The sequence below is a fragment of the Abramis brama genome, assembly GCF_963993115.1.
Source record: "Abramis brama genome assembly, chromosome: 14".
NCBI lineage: Eukaryota > Metazoa > Chordata > Actinopteri > Cypriniformes > Leuciscidae > Abramis > Abramis brama.
Genome location: NC_139976.1, coordinates 37131422 through 37151854, shown reverse-complemented (window position 1 = coordinate 37151854; position 20433 = coordinate 37131422). Strand labels below are relative to the sequence as shown.

Sequence of the window (20433 nt, the reverse complement as noted above, 5' to 3'; positions counted from 1 at the left end):
ATCATACAAATAAATAGTTAAAAAATCATACATTGTGATTTCTGGATTTTTTTTTTTTTTATATTGTCTCTCACAGTGGACATGCACCTACGATGACAATTTCAGACCCCTCCATGATTTCTAAGTGGGAGAACTTGCAAAATAGCAGGGTGTTCAAATACTTATTTTCCTCACTGTATATTATATATTATATCTTTTAAGTTTTTATTTATTTATTTTTCTCTTTTTTTATAGTTTTTATTTAAAATATTTTATTATTTATTTATATTTATTTTTTATTGTCTATTTATTTGAATTTATTTTATTTAATTATAAATATATAAACCTAATAAATATTTTACATTTTATTTTAAATGGTTGGTAAAATAAATACTTTATTTGGAATAGCGTAATACATTTAAAACTTAATTATATATTTTGTTAATATTTCAGATGGCACTACCATAACATCCAGGCCCAATCAATTATTAAAATATTCTAAAATACTTTTGTAAAATATTGAAGCTAATCAACATAATTGATACAAAAAAAAAATATATATATATATACTTTTGTCACAATATAGGCACATTTTTACCCTATAAAGAACACCACCTACATTTTATTTCACTTGGACTGCATTTTCAAAATAGGGATGCACCAAAATTTTGGCCACAGATTTTTTTTTAAGCATCCCAATATTAAAATGCATTAACTGCATAACTTCTGGCCTCAAACAAAGCATTTTCACAACAATCAGAGTTTGATAACCATAACAGAAATGATCCAAAACTGGAGTGATTTGTTACAGACCCGGTCGGAGAGGGGTGCCGACATACAGTGACTAAATAAAACGTGATGGGATACACACACACACACACACACACACACACACACACACACACACACACACACACACACACACACACACACACACACACACACACACACACACACACACACACACACACACACACACACACACACACACACACACACACACACACACACACACACACACACACACACTCTCACTCTCTATAGTGGAGGACCAATGAAAAAATCCTTCCCGCTGTCCTCGAGGATGTTGATTTGCTGTGAGCTGCCAGAATGGCTGAAAGGCACATGCGTTACGAGGGATGACAGTGCTGGTTTGTTGCTGGTTATACTGGTTCCGGCATCATCGTCTGGTTTCCGTGGCTAACAGAGGAGTCCTTCTCTCTGGTCTGATGTCATCTACTTACCTGTTCATATGGATTTATTTTTCGTTTTGATTTGATTCATCTAAAGAACCGTCTCATGTGAGTCATTTGTTGGTGAATCAGACTGAGTTGGTTGCGTTGTATGTTTTGCAGAACAACAACGACTGAAGCCATCAAACATGCCATATTATTATATTAATTTACATTTAATCATTTAGCAGCTTTTATCCAAAGTGGCTCACAAATGAAGAGAGCAAATCATTGAATACTTAAAAATAATAATACTTATGATAATTTATTATATTAATATTAATTGTGATGAAGTTTGTTCTAGCGGGACAGACTGCTTATACATCTGCAGAAATAAATGTATACAGGCATAGAATAAGAGATTGATCTTGGAATTTTGAGAATAATTGTTTAAATGAAGATCGTGATTGATGACAATCCGATTTTATTAATTAATAATTCCAATTATTTTATTTATTTACTTATTTTAATGTAATTTTTTAATTTATATATTTATTTTTATGCATCCCTATTTTTTTATTTAATATTTCAAAAAATCTATACCTCCTATTTTTTATATTTTATTTTATTTGTGTTTTTATTTTATCTTTGCGGGTGACTGCAGGCAATTGTTTGGTGCTTCGTTGCTGTTCCATTTTAGGGGTTTTATTTTACAAATGTGTGCCAGCAAAGCTGCAAAGATATTCTCCACGCGTCGCGTAGCCTGCAGTGGATCTTGTAGGACGAAGCTGATCCTTCAAAAGCTTGTTCTTCAGCCTCACATCCACATCTCAGATGAGGTCCGGATCAATGCATGATCTAATTCAACATTACAACAGGAGGACAGAGAGAGAGATTAAAGTGTAGATGTAAAGGAGAAATGACGTCAGAGATGTTCAGAGTGAAACTAATGTTCAGATCACTGAATTACTGTGCTATGCAAATATTTTTAGTTTGAAAGGCAGTTTTTTTTTTTTACGACGTACCATTTTCACTTCCATCATAGTTGTGTAAACCTCTATAATGGTGAATGACTATAACAAATATTTTTTTTGCATTCCCAATTGTCCCTATAGCATAAGAAAAAAATCTTATAGTCTATGAAATCTATGAAAAATCTATGATAAGTCATATTTTATGACTTTCTAAAAGAAAAAAAAGAAAAAAAAACTATTTTTCTGTAATTTAAAGCCAAGGTAATTTAACACAAAGTATAGCATTATAAATGTACATTATAGGGATGCACTGATAGGATTTTTTAAATTATTGATTTTGGCCGATACCGATATTTGTCACTTGCTTACTTTTGTCTTTAAAATAGATTATTGTTTTGATCACGTTTTAAAGTTCAAAAACGCATGTTATTAGCATCAAATCGCATCAAATCATATTTATTAGACATGGATCGGATCCATTTAACATTCAACAGGCCGACATAATAAGAGAGGCACAAAGTGAGATAAAATACTAAGACAACCTTCAGAAGTTAATCATGCGATCAAATATTTCTTATTTACAACATTAACTCATAGTTGACTTATTACAGAACATTACATATTTCTTATGTAGTGTCTTCACGCCATTAATTAATAAAATATGTTTGTTATATCGGCCTTTTTTATAGCCGATATGCCAATGGTTTTAAATGTATCAAATAGGGGTGCACCGAAATTTCGGCCGCCGAAAATTTTCGGCCGAAATGGCATTATCGGTTTCGGGCCGAAATAAAAAAAACAGCCGAAAACGTAAACCGAAAATGAATGTCACCCGCCCCTCCCATCCGTGCGCAAGCGCTTAGGTTTCACTCACGGTCGAGCTGTTATCACGCGTCTGCCTATCAAAGATTAAGCATGTCAAAGGGCTGTCACTTATTGCACAATCGATCGGACCAGCCAACACAAGTTTCGAAAACGAAAATAGGGAATCGATTTTAACGGCCTTCTCTCGGAGCGCGTCCAGCTCGTCACTATACGCTCGCAGCGAACGCGCGTCACACAGCAACTGCAGGTTCACACACACACACACACACACACATAGCCTATTTCTGCATAATATAGTGCATAATATGTAGCCTTCAGTAATGTTTTTCATTGATGTTATGGCAGTCCACATTGCTGACTTGTGCGCGTCTCAAGCGCCCTCTTTACGTTCGCCCTAATGCCTGTTTAGTTGTCCGTGGATTTGCCTATATTTGCTGTTAAAAACGGATCAACGCCAAATATAGGCAATTTACTAACGATTCAATGAACACTTTGCCTATGTCTCAAAAATCGAATAGGATTTTTTTTTTTTCACAAAAGTGACAGCCCTATACGAGAGGACACCAAAGTTACAATATGTAACATTTGTTCTGCAAAAATCTCCAAAATTGTGGAATTTTTTTGCACAATTTTTAAAAAACTCTATTATTTGATGGAACATAAAACTTGAAGAATAATTATTATTTATATTTATTGTTAAAAATATTTTATGTTTTGTTATGTAACTGTTAATAAAAGTTTGATTATTATATTGTGATTTTTCATTTCAGATCCATTAAATTCAAGCAATATATATATAGAAGTTTTTCAAAGAAGCCTTTTTCGGCTTCAGTTTCGGTTTTCGACCAAGTGCATCCTAAATTTTCGGTTTCGGTTTCGGCCCAGAATTTTCATTTCGGTGCATCACTAGTATCAAAACCGGCTGATAAATATTGGTTCTTTGGTGCATCTCCAGTACATGACATTGTTTAAAATTTAAATATAAAAAACGTAGCTAGAATTATGATGTTAATATTTGTGGAAATTCATCCAAAAATGATGATCATTATTTATGTTTTTTTTTTTGTCTTTGATCTTTAAAAATAGATGCATTATGCATGCATTGCTAAATGTTTCGGACAGTTCATAGTTCAAAATGGTTTTTGCATGATCTCTCAAAATATTTTTTGCATGATCTCGTTGCCAGTTTAATAAAAATAATTTTTAGAGTGTAAAAAAAATGTGTAAAGAACATGAACAGAAATGGAAGGTCATGTCAAGAACATTGCATTGCTTGTTCTGTAATGCACTTTTATTCCTACAGATAATTTGCATACGACATGTATTGCGCACTAACTGTGTGTAGTGCACTGCTGTGCTCATCACAGTCAGGTTGTGTCGTAGAGTCTGGGTGTGGCGAATCTCTTGGAGATGTTGGTCATGAAATGATCCTCTTTCATGATGTGATCAGGAACTTTTGAATATCATATTACTGTAATACTTAATGATATTAGGCTTCACTGCAGCTTGCAAAACCTATAATAGCCCAGTCATGCTCTAGTGAACCCATGAAGATGTTTGATGCGCTGTTGTGCGATTTAACACCGTATCATATGTTTGCCAAGTTCACCTTACCGCAGGCCTTTCTCCCTCGACGTCTCCGATCAAATTACTCTGATGAAACACGGACAAAACAAGGCCTTTCCCGTCTCCTCCTCTCTCCCGAAACATCCACAGGGACGCTTTCTTTCAACTCGAATGAGAACGTTAAGGTTTCTTTTGGTTTAATAATGATGACGCTAGCATGATTTACATTTATCTTTTCTCTGTAACATCCTCATTTTTCCATATGTCCCTCACTAGACTTCAGGCCTTGGTGGTTGTAGTGCACGGTTTCATTAAAGCCGTTGTAATGAAAAAGAAACATGCAGAAGTGCTCCAGTTCTGTGTGTTCTCGTCTCACCTGTGGTGTGACGCTCTAGCGCGCCGTTCATGCGGTAGGATGGTTATTCTCAGTTATTCTCAGTCGTCTGCTGGGTGGCGTGTCGCCGGGGAATAACGAAAGGGTGAGATGTGAAGCTGAAAATGGGGTCTCTATAAAAATAGCAAGTCTGGAGGTAAAAGCTGAGCGAACTGTTAAACACTGGAGCGGTTTAGTGATCTAAAACCAACACTACTGTACTAAATTGGAGATCAGGGTATTGGGATAATCAGCGAGTCCGAATTAGGAATGGGAACAAATCATCTAGTGAGTCTTATTGTGGTTGACTAGTTTTTCTTTGCTATTTCTGTTTAATGCATATTTTAAAGGTGAAGCAAATGTTAAAATGCATTCTTTTAAGCCAGCTTATTGTTCTTTGATTAATAGTAGTATGCCATTCATGAGTTTATCTCCCTTAAAAGGCCCAGGCATCATCAAAACTAGGGATGCACCGATATGAACATTTTGGCCGATACCGATAACCGATAATTCTTTATATTTGAAAGCCGATAACCGATATATTGGCCGATAAATCTAAATCCAAATTTGTATGTAGTTTTTGAGAGCCTGATTACAAGAACAAAAGTCTCACCATTAAAGCCATGTCCCAAACACACAATTATAATGTTCTCATTACAATTTTATGTTGCCGATATAACCGCACATGTCGCACTTAACTATATTTTCCTTTTTGAAGTGATTCCAGTCATATTTCAAGCAATTCAAAACCATCATGCATGTTGAACAGTGGCATCTGAAGCGTCTCAGCTGAAGGAAATAATACATTATTTATTGGCTTTAATATATCAGCCAAATTCTCTTATAGGGTCGATAATGATAACATTAATAATTAACATATATCGTTCGATACCGATATGGTAGACGATATATCGCGCATCCCTAATCAAAACACAGTGTCTGCTCAGATCTGTCAATCACTTTCCAGCTCAACCAATAGTGAGAGTTTGGGGGCGTGGCTACTGTAAGCAGGCGGAGTCAGAGGGTGATTAGCGACTGTGGGATCATGACTGATGCGTCACATGGGAATTCAGTCATTCAGCTTCGGGTACAGGACTACAAGACAAAATTCACTGCATTTAGACCTTCAGAGATTAAACTGATCACGAACACGTCAAAATATAAAGATTTTGTCTCCCTGAAACACTGTTTCTATAGCCATCAAAGAACTGCTTCTGTAACAGATTCACGGCCCTTTAATTTAATTTCAGGGCTTACAATCGGCCGCTTATTATGCATTATCCATTTTTTTCAAGGACATTGAGAGTTTTGTGCAATCAATTGTTGTCCATGTCCCTATAATGAAAGGTTGATCTGTCTTAAAAGGTTTTTCCGTTGAGAAAATCACTTGAACCCCTTCTGCTGTGTTAAAATAAACTAAAGGGATATTTCACCGCTGGAAAGATGAATGTGTATTTAAATTGGGTCATTTATGTAGTAGAAATGTGAAATTATTTTAGAAGCTGGTGCCTTCTAGACTGAGAAAAGTCAGAAAATGTATTTTTGGCTCATGTGGATGAAAGACAACAACTCCCAGAATGCACTTGCTTCGCTGCCCTACGAGGCCACGCCCAAGCCACGCCTCCCGGTTACAGAGGGCAGTGTCGGGAGAAATGATACAGCTAGGCTACTAGTCGACTCGAAACTGAAAAGACGGCGTTTTATGGTGAGCTCCCCCTATGGGCGGGTTGAAGACATGCAGGACGAGCTCCTCCTACTGGCTGGAGTCTCTCGCCTCGGGACACAAAAGCCTCTGATGAGCTAAATGAAGATTTTTGTGTCATCTCAGTTTTTTTCCCAGACACACAATACAGAAATCTCTGGTCTCAGGGGGACATGAGGGAGGGAAGCACGGTCATGTGAAAATACCACCGGGTTTCTACTGATACAAAGCTTAATGCTAATCGGTGAAGTATCCCTTAACTAAACGCCTGTATCTCTTTCTCTTTTCATCCTAGGCAAAGTCATGTATGTGTCACATGTGTGGAGCTCATTTAAATCGACTTCACTCCTGTCTCCATTGTGTGTTCTTCGGCTGTTTCAGCAAGAAACACATCCACGAGCACGCCAAAAACAAGAGACACAACCTAGGTAAGATGCACACGAGCGTTCTTCACAAAGACTTACTCGTACGCATTTCAGCTTCTCAACGTCTAAGGTAAGACACGTGCAACATATGAGCACGACTCGCGCGCAGAACACACAATCATGACAATTAAACTCAGATAGAGACGATGGATAATGGACACAGTCACACCGGGTCATTCAGAACATATTTTAGGGTTTTATTTTCCCCTCCGAATTCAGTTTTTTCTAGATTCCGTTTTAATGGTTACATTTAAAATTTTTATCATGTTTAATTAATTGAAATCATGAAATTTCTACAATTTAACAATGATTTGTTAAATGTTTTTATAAAAAATTAAAAATTTAGGGGCATATACTGTTTTTTTTTTTTGTTGTTGTTTTTTTTTCCTTAATTTTTAAATTTGTTTATTAATTTAAAGGTTTTTTTTTTTGCTGGATTCTGTTTTAATGGTTAAATTAAATTGTATTAACTAAGGAGTGTGGCTAATTATTTGAAATCATGAAATTTATACAATTTAACAGCAATTTATTAAATGTTTAACATTGAAAACCATTTTAATTTTCCAAATATTTCATGTTTTTTTTTCTAAATTCTTGTTTTTAATGATTTAATTACATTTTAATAATCAAAAAGCATGTCTAATCCACTTTAACAATTTAATTTATTAAAATTTGTATTTGTTTTTTTATTGTCTGTTAATTTTCCTGTATTTATGATGGAAACATGGAAGAAAAATTGTGATACTCTTTATTAAAAGTTTTTTTTATTGTTATTATTACTTTGAGAAGTACAGTACATTCTACTGTACAATAGTGGTATATTGGTAACCTTTTACAGCAAGGTTTAATTTGTTGACATTAGTTAGGCTAACTACTCTACATTAGTTAATAATACTTCTACAGCATTTATTAATCCTAATGTTAATTTCTATATTTACTAATACGTTTTTAAAATCCAAAATTGGTTAATAAATGCTGTAAGAATATATAGCTCATTGCTAGTTAATGCATTAATTAATGAGACCTTATTGTTAAATGTTACAAATATATTTCTGTCATAATTTCTTCAAGTTGAACTTTTATTTTGACGGGTTGGTATTGAAGAGCTTCGAGTTTCTTTTTCTGCTTTAATATTCACAGACATTAGTCTAGATCAAAATTTGATCAATTATACAGCCCTACTTTCAATTTATTAAGTTTCCAAGTTCCATGTTATTAGTTTATACAGTAATTTCCATTTCAGTGACCGGGTTCGGTCGATTCTATTTGCTTTTTCAATATACTATTTTTCAGAATACTGAATAGAGAAGTACCAGTTTATAATCAAATACCCCGCCATACATGCACAGAAATCTAGTTTCATTTCTGCTCCAAAAGCCATAAAAATAAAAAAAAGACGCTTTTCTGATTGTACTCGACAAGCAAGAGGCAGCAAGTGCACAAATGCGGCTGTAGATGTTTGGATGGGGTCTTGGAAATCTCCCAGTTCCTTAATGCATCGGTGGCATGTAATTATCCCCTCTGTTTTAATGAGGAGGGGCGCCACCCTCCAACAACAAACAAATAAGAAGCGCAAACAGACGGGAAATTGGGTAATTATAGTGTGCGAGGGGATAATAGTCCCTGACTCTGTGTGACTTGCAGTGTTTGCTTCAAGCGATGGCTTAGAGTTCATCAACCACCTGTTTCAGAGGTTTGGGGGTTTTCCAGATCACCCTCAGGCTTCACACAATCAGTTTAATTAATTTCTACCTAGAGATCTGAAGCTGCCATCTCTCTCTGCCATCTTTTAGGATTTCCTCTTGTGTATTGAAAGAAGAACCACCCAAGATACGGCAACCAAACACAGTCAAACCAAAGATTATTCAGACGCCAGATATAATTTTAGATTTTTTTTGTGTGCAGGACACTATAGTTCATTTATGTAAGTGAGGAGAGCAAATATTATAACCCAAAATTATTCATACAGTGAATACCAGTAAAATGTATACAAATTTGGGACCAATTTTCTGAAGTGTGTTTTCTTGAATTGCTAATGCTCTTTTTACACACAGACTGAACACAATGAAGCATTGCTTGGTGATTGGTTGAGCTAAACTGGTATTATCTAATTGTGTAGTTAAATTTAACAGCTGACAGATATTCAACATAATTCATGTGTGAGACAGTCTAACAGAAGGACGGACAAAACCAGTCAAATATCAACTGAGTTCTGCTCATATTTTATTGCCATTTTTTTAAACTATAGCGAATAAACTTTGATAATGTGAGAAAGTGTCTGAATAAATGTTGGTTTGACTGTATCTAGGCTAACTGGAGAACGTTGCTTGTGGGTTACTCCCAATACAAATAACTAAAACACTAAACTTGTAGATTGAAGAAAATTATTAAAGAATGTAGGTTTTCAGACTGATTACTAATGGATTATTTGTTTGCATGTGAAAGTAGCTTGTGTGCCTTGTAGTCTGATCAGTTAGAAATATATATGGGCAAACGTGTTTGTTCGACGGCAACAAAAGCGTCTCGGACTACTTCTGTCCTGACACCATTCATATGCTTTTGAACCAAAAGTTTGTGCTCTAGAACATAAATGTTTTAATATGTTCTAAAGTAGGCCAGAAAAGTGGTGGTGTTATTTTGAAAAACCCGAAATTAGCTTTATTTTCCGAGAAGGAGAGCATGAGCATCTCTTTCTGTAACGCAGTTGGCAGTCTTTGTCACAGATGGCCTGAACAGTCCATAAAGAAGCTAAAATCAGAGAGGAGAAGATGGATTCACTGACTCAAAGTTTGGGACTTTGTTGTTCATTTAAAGGGTAACTCTCGCCAAAATGCAACCTAGGGTCTTTTTGTTAATCTACTCGAGGCAAACTTTCGTTTAAAAGACTAATTAGAATGGATACGCCACTTAAGTTTGACCGTATTTTCATTTTAGGTTAAATGCCTTGTGAATGGGAGTGAATGGAGCACTTTTATGATAGCATCAAAAATCACTATTTAAAACACTAAGAAGGCTTGACACAACATGAAACTTTGCTCGAAGTATCACCAGGGGCTTTCATGTAGTGTGTAATGCAGCTGTTTGAATGTAAAAGGTCAGCAAAGTTTCAAAGATCAAATTGCAGATAAATTGAGTTATTGTATAGTTTGTAACTAATCTGAATAATGCCCGCCTCTGGTCTTGATTGGCTGAACAGCTTCTCTTAGCTCTGCCCTCAAACACTGTAGTTTATAGTTTGTAACTAATTTGCATAATGCCTGCCTCTAGTCTTGATTGGCTGAACAGCGTCTCTTTGCTCCGCCCTCAAACACTGTAGTTTATAGTTTGTAACTAATTTGCATAATGCCTGCCTCTAGTCTTGATTGGCTGAACAGCGTCTCTTTGCTCCGCCCTCAAACACTGTAGTTTATAGTTTGTAACTAATTTGCATAATGCCTGCCTCTAGTCTTGATTGGCTGAACAGCGTCTCTTTGCTCCGCCCTCAAACACTGTAGTTTATAGTTTGTAACTAATTTGCATAATGCCTGCCTCTAGTCTTGATTGGCTGAACAGCGTCTCTTTGCTCCGCCCTCAAACACTGTAGTTTATAGTTTGTAACTAATTTGCATAATGCCTGCCTCTAGTCTTGATTGGCTGAACAGCGTCTCTTTGCTCCGCCCTCAAACACTGTAGTTTATAGTTTGTAACTAATTTGCATAATGCCTGCCTCTAGTCTTGATTGGCTGAACAGCGTCTCTTTGCTCCGCCCTCAAACACTGTAGTTTATAGTTTGTAACTAATTTGCATAATGCCCGTCTCTGGTCTTGATTGGCTGAACAGCGTCTCTTAGCTCCGCCCTCAAACACTGTAGTGTATCTGAGACTGGAAGAGTTTGGTTCGTGTTGTTCGTGTCGAGAAGACGCTGTTTTCTGTTGACAAAGCAAATCCACTTTGATGAGATTGATACGGTAAAACCCACGCCATCGTTACTGTTCGTATCACTGTGATCAAGAGCTGAGATTCAGATATGATAATGAGCGTTTGGTTTCTGACCAATCAGAGCTGAGCAGCTCTCAGAGAGGCGGGGTTTAGAGAGACTGAATCCTTTATCAAACCGTTTCAGACACTGAGAGAAAAGCTGCAGTGTGTATTATGAGAAAATTAAAGTGTTTTTTGACATTGGATGCATGTAAACCTGTTATAGGAAACTTAAAAACAACATTAGGAACTTTTAAAATGGCATAATAGGGCACTTTAGAGTTTGAGTCTCTGTACCGGCATGAAATGTCGGTGGAGAGAGTAAATGAACAGCAAGCTCTTGCACTCTCATACCCACAACAGCAAAAAAATGGGTGTTCCGTGTGTGTGTGTGTGTGTGTGTGTGTTTGTTCAATAATGTGTGTGTGAACATTCCCAAGTATGGGACTCCCTTTCACTTTTTTCGCTTTTAAATATCTTTCCAAAACAACTTTCCGTAGGCATAACTCTTATGCATTGCGTCCCATTTATCCTCACAGCCTCGCCTGTGTTAAATTCACTTATTTATCTGTTTTCTTTTTATTTTCGTTAGTTTTAGTAATTTTGTTGTGTGTTTTTGCCAACAAATCCGAGTCCCTTGCCACTGGTCCGTTCATCAGCATCCGCAGTATCATGTTAGCAGAGAGGCTAATCCGCTCGCTGGAGTCTCGCTGTGTTTCCCAGGTGGCGTCGCGGCGTCGCTCAGTCTTTACACCCCGCGCTCCCCGCGGAGTTTAATTGAACATTTAATTAGGTTAGTCTCCGTACATGGGATATCTGTGAATGAGCGCGCCGTTCCCGAGGAGGAAAACTGTGATTATTCTCCAAAGACGAACGGGAGTAATTAAGTCTGAATGAGCCACCGATTCTTTCGGCTTGTGCGTCTCTGTTGTTGCAATTTATTTAGCTTGCGTTTTGTTTTTTCGCCCTCTATTTGCTGTGGCTTTTTTCCGGCTCACACTTGTCAGACTTGATCTCGGTGTTCTTTCCTCTTTTTCCTGTGCTGGTTCCCATGGTTACCTGAAGGCCTGCTATGCTTTTGGTTTATTCATCTGATGTGTGTGTGTATGTGTGTGTGCGTGCATCATGCAACCCCACCTCATGCTCTTGTGCAACTTCTCTCATTTGACAAATACTGTTTGCCTTTATGATTTCCTGTGTCATTTGTTCAGATTGTAGTGCTCATAAACGTAATGACAATAATATTTACCTTCTCCGTCACTTCATACAGACCAATAGCTCTGCCAATTTAATATGCTGATTTGATATTTCTAAGAATAATTATTCATCAGGAATGCATTTGATTTGTTCATGATAGTTGTAAGTAGTCTCTAATAATTAGATTTTTGTGAGTTTGTTGTAAGTGTTGTCAAAAATATAAATTTTTCGATATGTATCGATACTGAATATCTAAAAATGGTTCCAAACCTCCTCCTGCAGTATCGATACACTGATACGCGCATTCTCGCTCCCTCTGAATTGACACCACACACACACACCTGTATTTCGCATAATTTTACTCATTCCCGCAAGTTTCGCATGCTCATGACTGATCTATATAAGTGGCGCTCTCATGAAGCCGCCTCTCAAACATATTGTGCTTAAATGTGACCCTGGATCACAAAACCAGTCACATATACAAAACATGGCACAAAGTACACAACCCATCAAGATGACTTAACTCATTTCTGTCCATTAAGTAAGGGTTAATGCCCGACGAGGTGTCCATTATCAGGTATTAATGGACGACGGCGAGGCCATTAATACCTGACAATGGACACCTCGAAGGGCATTAACCCGCTTATACCATGGTCACTTACGAAAGAAAGAAATATTTAATCAATTAATAATACTTTAATGTGTTTTAGAGTAAAAATCGTGAGGGTTTTTATTTAAGTCGAGCGCACTATTTAATATCTCCCGTATACAGGCGTTGCCAATGAACGTGGCCACAGCGACCCGACCGCAGCAGCTGATCAGTGAGTTTGAGCCAGCGCAATCATTTAGAACTGTCATCAGGCAAACTGACGGGACGCCTTTCCTAGGTGTACATTATCACTTTTTAATGGACACCCTGCAGCCAATCAGAATCGAGTATTCACCCAGACCATGGTATAAGTTTTACTAATGAACATTTAATGTATGCATATATATATATATATATATATATATATATATATATATATATATATATATATATATATATATATATATATATATATATATATATATATATATATATATATATATATATATATATATATATATCTATCTATCTATCTATATTATGTGTGTATGTTAATGTTTATTTTATTTCGAGCAATGGAATTTTTTTTTTATTGATAACACTGAATTTAGCAGCATTTATTAATCTAGGTTAAGGTTAATTCTAATTAGACATATTTAACAATTTAAGTTACATTTACATTAACTAATGCATTATGAAGAAACATTGAACAATACTGTATTCATAATAACAACTAACGTCAACCTAGATTCTGTAAATGCTGTAAAATTTTAATGTTTATAGTTAGTTCATGATGCCCAATGTATCAATGAAGTGAATCCTATTTTAAAGTGTTACCATTTAATGAGTCTTAATACATCATGAATGGTGTGAACAGGATTATAGTTTAATAGGAAAGTATTGCCATGACAATATCATCCGCAGAATGCGTTCAGACAAAAATAGACAGCAGCAGAACGCATTCAACTTCCATTATGTGATGCATCTGCAAGTGTGACAGAAATATTGCAATGGAAAATAATAAAGCCTGTTTAATAAAATAAATAAAAAATCCATTAGGATTTAATTGGATGGATCGTTGCATTAGTATTTATTATTTTAAATATTAGATTTCATTGCATTTTAATTAAAGATCATGCAATGCATTTCTCGTCTTGCACTAATAAATCCTAATCTTGCACAAAGAGACTAAATACATTAATTTAGGAAGTAAATGGGGTCGTTTTTGAGCAGATTTAACAGATTTACCACATGCCTGTGTGGATTGTTAACGTCCTGCCAGTTCATCTAGCGCGCACAATAAGACTTCAGTCCCTTTGCAATAACTGAAAATAGCCGTGCAAGCGCTCAGGCGCTGGTCGCTCTCACTGAAAGCCTCTAAAAGCTTCAGTCCGAGCGGCTGTCGACAGCGTGTGCCAGGCTGTGCATTAGTGTCGTGTCACAAATAGAAGCCGCTTCCCACTGCTTCACTCCACCTGCGAACATTTAGTGCGTCTGTGTGAAACAGACCATCATCGGGTTGCCATGGGAACTGAAAAACAGGTACTGGTACTGCAGGGTTGGAGAAATGGGCGAATGGCACTGTGTAAAAAACTGATAAAATCATGTCATTTTTAGAGAATAATTCTGTTAAAACAGTAAAAATGGCAACATACTTACAAAAAAATAAGTTAAAAAAGCAACAAATCATCTTATTTACAATGAAAACTGTAAACTGCGTGTGGCACTTCACATTTGATGATTTTTTTTATTTTTTTATAATCATATTTCTTAGGGTTTAATTAGGGTTTCTTGTTATCAAGTGTGTACATTAGTTTTTTTTTTTGTTACAACATATGTTTTTGAATGAAGGTATATTGCATTATTTTAGTGTTGTGTGTTATGATGGTGTTTTGTGTTGTAGTATTTACCACAGCATGTAGAAAAGCAACTTGTGATGAACTTTAAAGGAACACGCCGACTTTTTGGGACTTTATCTTAATCACCGTAGAGTTAGATCAGTCCTTACACACCCTTCTCATCTCCGTGTGTGCCGTAACTCTGTCTGACGCACCCACCGCTAGCCTAGCTTAGCACAAAGACTGGAGGTAAATGGCTCCAGCTAGCATACTGCTCCCAATAAGTGACAAAATAACGCCAACATTTTCCTATTTACATGATGTGATGTGTATAGTCACAGCGTGTGCAAATAACAAGGTCACATGAGACACAGCCATCTTCTAACCGTACACACACTGGGAACTATATTCTCAGAAGGCGAAGCACTGCTACTTCTGCGGAGTGATTTACTCCAACTCTGACGAACTCTCTGCTCCTCACCACGGGGCTTCTCAGGCGCTGCGAGCAAATCACTCCGCAGAAGTAGCAGTGCTTCGCCTTCTGAGAATATAGTTCCCAGTGTGTGTACGGTTAGAAGATGGCTGAGTACGGTATAAGCTAAAGTCCCAAAAAGTCGGCGTGTTCCTTTAAACATAATAATTAGCATAATTCTGTTAAAACACAGTAAAAATGGCAACATATTTACCTATTGTGTGTATATATATGTGTATGCATGTATTTTGAAACAGTTTTTCCACAATATTTCTACTGTATTTTTTTTATCAAATAGCCTTGTTGAGATATCCTTCAAAAAAACATGAAAATCAAGGGAAAAACCAACAAATCATCTTATAATTTACAGTGAAAGCTGTGAACTGACACTTTTCGTTTTATTAATCATGTTTCTTGTTATCAGGTGTGTACATTAGGCTTTTTTATATTCATAAAATATATTTAAAATATTTGTATCGCTAATATTTGTCACACTGCTACTAAAACCTGCATTACCTTTAACATATACTGACAATAACTGTAATAACGCAGGTTTTAATGAGAAAAATATATGATTAAAGTTCATCACAAGCTGTAGTAAATACTAATAAATAGAAGATGGACAACACAACACAAAACACCATCATAACACTAAAATAATGCAATAAACCTTCATTCAAAAACATATGAAGAGTTCAGATGCAAGTCTGAAATTTTCTTGTAGAATGAATGTTTTTATCAAGCTCGTATATTTTAAGTTAAGTAATTTCACTTAAATGACAATTAATAGGTAATTTGCATTGCCATTTAAGTGAAATTATTGAACTTAAATATACAAGCTTGATAAAAATGATCATTCTACAAGAAAATTTCAGACTGCACTTAGAGGCTTTTGCATCTGAACTCTTCATATGATGTTACAAAAAAACTCTAATGTACATCCCTGATAGCAAGAAACCCTAATTAAACCCTAAGAAACATGATTATTAAAATAAATAAGTTAACAGTTTTTATTGTAAATTATAAGATGATTTGTTGTTTATTTTAATTATTTTTTTTCTTGTTTTTGAAAGATATCTCAACAAGGGTATGTGATAAAAAAATACAATAGAAATATTGTGGAAAAAATACGTTTTAAAAATAACAATTTTCTATTTGAATATGTCTTAAAGTGTAATTTATTCCTGTGATCAAAGCTGAATTTTCAGCATCATTACTCCAGTCTTCAGTGTCACATGATCCTTCAGAAATCATTCTAATATGATGAATTGATGCTCAAGAAACATTTATGATTATTATCAATGTCAAAGAACAGCATTTGTTACTATTGTACCATTATCAGGGATATATCGGCCAATATATGTGCATTTTTAATGTTTTTACTGTTACTTTTGTTCAGTTTAATGCATCTTTGCTGAATATAAGGTACATTTAACAGGGGTTTACTGCAAAATTACATAATGTAAGGTTAGATGTAATAGTTTTTTCCCTGTATAGAATAAGGAAGTTTACAGGTTTTTACTGTAGCAGGTTTTTTTTTTTTTTTTTTTTTTTTTACAGTGCACTTAATAAGCATAAATTCATAAACGCTACTCCTCGTCCACAACTATAGCATCAGTCAGGGCAATAAGAAGCTGCCAGGTAAAAGCGATTGCTCTCCATGACATTTCACAGAGGACACGATATCGTGGCACACGCAGCGATGGATGTTTCTGTGCTGCACCCTAATTATTATTCCCATCACTTATTAAAGGAGGCAGATTTGCTGCACTGAGCAATGCTGGGATGCTTCCTTAATGCCTCATCCATATTTACAGGGCAGATACGGGAAGATGCAAACGCCAACTTCTCCAAAAGGTCTCTAATAGGTCCTTTCCTTCTGTTTTTTTTCCCTCTCTCTCCTTCTCTTGTTCAGCTATAGACCTTTTGTATGGTGGAATATATTGCTTTGTGTGCCAAGACTACATATACGACAAAGACATGGAGCAGATTGCCAAAGAAGAACAAAGAAAAGCCTGGAAATTGCAAGGTTGGTGGTAGTTCAACTCGGCCTGTGGCGTAAGAGGCCGTTCATTTGGAAAATTAATATTCGAAGCTGTTGTGATGCGAGCCACAGGAGGGCAAGAGTGTGTGTTTGGATTGTGATGCTGATAAAGAGCTAATCTTTCATTATTTTCCAAAGCTTGCTATTGAATCTGCACAAGTGTGACGTGTAGCGTAATCCTAAGATAGATGTGCGTTTGCTGTTGTTTGCAAGGCCTCAAAATAATAGCGTGCCAGTTTAGTTTTCAGGCTCTGTAAAGTTTTTTCAAACTTTACATTTTTTTTATGTGCAAAGTTTATGAAATCCAAAAAGTCTGCATGCAAAATGATAATTCATGTTAACAATGTGTTAAAACATGCTAGCAACATGTTTAATCAAGCTAGCAACATAGCAATCACGTTAGCTACATGGTAATCATGTTAACATGTTAATTCTGTTTTCTATGTGAATATATAGTAAAGTGTAATTTATTCCTGTGATCAAAGCTGTATTTTCAGCATCATTACTCCAGTCTTCAGTGTCACATGATCCTTCAGAAATCATTCTAATGATGATTTGATGCTCAAGAAACATTTATGATTATTCATACATATGGAAACCATGATACATGTGAAGAGTTCAGATGCAAAAGTCTCTGAAATTTTCTTCTAGAATGATCATTTTTATCAAGCTTGTATATTTAAGTTCAATAATTTCAATTAAATGGCAATGCAAATTACCTGTTAATTGTCATTTAAGTGAAATTACTTATCTTAAAAATACAAGCTTTATAAAAATGATCATTCTAGATGGCACTTAAATGAACTCTTCATTTATTTTTCAGGATTCTTTGATGAATAGAAAGTTCAAAAGAGCATCATGTATTTTAAATATCTTTAGTCACTTTAATTCAATAGAATGCATGTTTACGGTTTAATGCAGTCTTGTGCATATCCAAAGCTTGATTTGTATGCAATATAACGTGCAAATTCCCCGAAACGTCAGGTATCGGAGAGAAATATTCGATGTGGGAGCCGACGAAGCGAGAGCTGGAGTTGCTGCGACACAACCCCAAACGAAGAAAAATCACAGCGAACTGCACCATTGGTAAGAGCTTCATTTCCCACAGGCCACATCTCTGAGACTCAGCTCAATAACACAGCAGTTGATCAGGCCTCTGCCAACACTCATCTGTATAAAACCAGTGGTTCAGATGATTTTCTAGTAGTCAAATGTCTAGAGACTGCAGTTTTGCACCGGAGCCAAGACCACTCTTTGTTTCTTGGCCATCAGTTGCGATGTTTTCCATCTATTTTTTTCTGTTTGCATGCCGTGGCGCAGAGAGAATAAAGCGGAGATATGGACTCTGGCCATTAGAGAAATAACGTTTCCTCTCCCTTTTCTCATTTTCGCCTGTTTCCGCTCAGTCAGAGGGCCTGGCAGTGGAGTAATAGTGTTAAATATCTGCACCACAGGCCCAGCGTAGGCGCTAAACGCTAGCCTCTCTCACACCCAGAGTAACGCACTAATGCGATTAGCCATATGAGAGCCGGAGCTCCCATTGATCATTTAGGACATAATATGGGCCATGTATGATGAATTCAGATGGATATTGTGTGAGATGGCTGTTGGTTTACAGACTGTAGGCGTCCGATGACACAACGAATCACTACACGAAAGCTTTCGGCTCTGGGTGTTCATTAATGACGATGCTAGACTTCAGCAACGGTAAAATTAAGAAAAATCTCAACTTTTACATCAATTAGTGTTGGAAGCCAGTTCTCATTCAGAACCAATTGCTTTTTTTTTTTTTGATATACAAAAACACCCTAACTGATGTTAAATATATAATGCACAGGACTGCGTTGTAGTTTGATTCCCAAACAAGTGACTCTTTTGAGTTCCTTATAGTGAGTTGAAAACGTACTTGGTGATCAGCTGATTCCTGAACGCATCACTCTTTTGAGCTGGTCCTTTTAGTAAATCATACATAAAGTGGGAACAGTATATAAGGATTCCCAAACAAGTGACTCTTTTGAGCTCTGAGTTGATTCTTTGTAGCAAATCAAAAACATAAAGCACCACCAGAGGAGTCCAGTTCTTGAGCAAATGACTCTTTTGAGCTGGTTCTTTTTAGTGAATCAAAAACAACCAGAGTAGTTTGATTCCCAAACAAGTGACTCTTTTGAGTTCCTTATAGTGACTTCAAAATGTACTGGGAGACCAATGTAAGCCAGCTGATTCCTGAACGCATCACTCTTTTGAGCTGGTTCTTTTAGTGAATCATACACACAACTCGAGCAGTGTAGATGTATTCCCAAACGAGTGACTCATTTGAGTTGGTTCTTTTAGTGAATCAAAAACAACCAGAATAGTTTGATTCCCAAACAAGTGACTCTTTTGAGTTCCTTATAGTGAGTTGAAAATGTACTTGGAGATCAGCTGATTCCTGAACGCATCACTCTTTTGAGCTGGACCTTTTTTAAGTGAATCATACACAAAGTGGGAACAGTATATAAGGATTCCCAAACAAGTGACTCTTTTGAGCTCTGAGTTGATTCTTTGTATCAAATCAAAAACATAAAGCACCACCAGAGGAGTCCAGTTCTTGAGCAAATGACTCTTTTGAACTAGTTCTTTTTAGTGAATCAAAGACACGCCGCGTGACCAGTGTTTATCAAACCGATTCCTGAGCGGATGACTCTTTTGAGCTGGTTCTTTTTTAGCAAATCAGAAACCCACAGCACAACCAGAGTATTTAGATTCTCCAGCAAATGACTCTTGAGTCAGTTCTTTTTTTAGTGAATTGAAAATATACAGTGCGACCCGTGTAATTCAACTGACTCCTGAACAAATGACTCTTTTGAGCTGGTTCTTTATAGTGAATCAAAAACAAAGCACAACCAGAGTTGTGCAGTTCTCAAGCAAATGAGAATCGGCGTCAAAAGCAAATTTTTGAATCTGTGTTTTACACATGAGCCAAATGATTCCCGACTCATTTCAGTGGGTTATTTTTAGTGAATCAAACGCGCATAGCTTACAAAACTTACTGCGTTTTGTCACCTTTTTTTTAATTAATTTTTATTATTTACTAAATAATTTAGGCTATCCATCTATTATCTGAAATTCTATCAAATATTCCTCAAAAGTACAGAAGAATCATTAAACGAACCGGAATCGGTTCCAGCATCATTACGTTGCTGAACATGAGCTGTTTTTATGCATTGCTATCGTGTTTCAGGCGATGCACACACCGTTTGTTTCCGCTGTATATGTCATGCATGTAGTTTCGATGTCCGGCGTCGAAATGACTGAAGCGGAGGCGTTGTCAGCAGTGATGT

General features: G+C 36.2%; 1 protein-coding gene across 4 annotated transcripts in view; it reads left to right on the top strand.

Moving 5' to 3' along the window:
• The window catches only part of usp22 (ubiquitin specific peptidase 22), a 55449-nt gene that overhangs the window by 14530 nt on the left and 20486 nt on the right, over positions 1-20433 (top strand). For all 4 annotated transcript variants that reach the window (XM_084134574.1, XM_084134573.1, XM_084134576.1 and 1 more), the window contains 3 exons: positions 6887-7019; positions 16985-17098; positions 18098-18199. In XM_084134574.1, coding sequence (XP_083990700.1) covers positions 6887-7019; positions 16985-17098; positions 18098-18199 — 349 coding nt within the window. The remainder of the gene's footprint in view (positions 1-6886; positions 7020-16984; positions 17099-18097; positions 18200-20433) is intronic.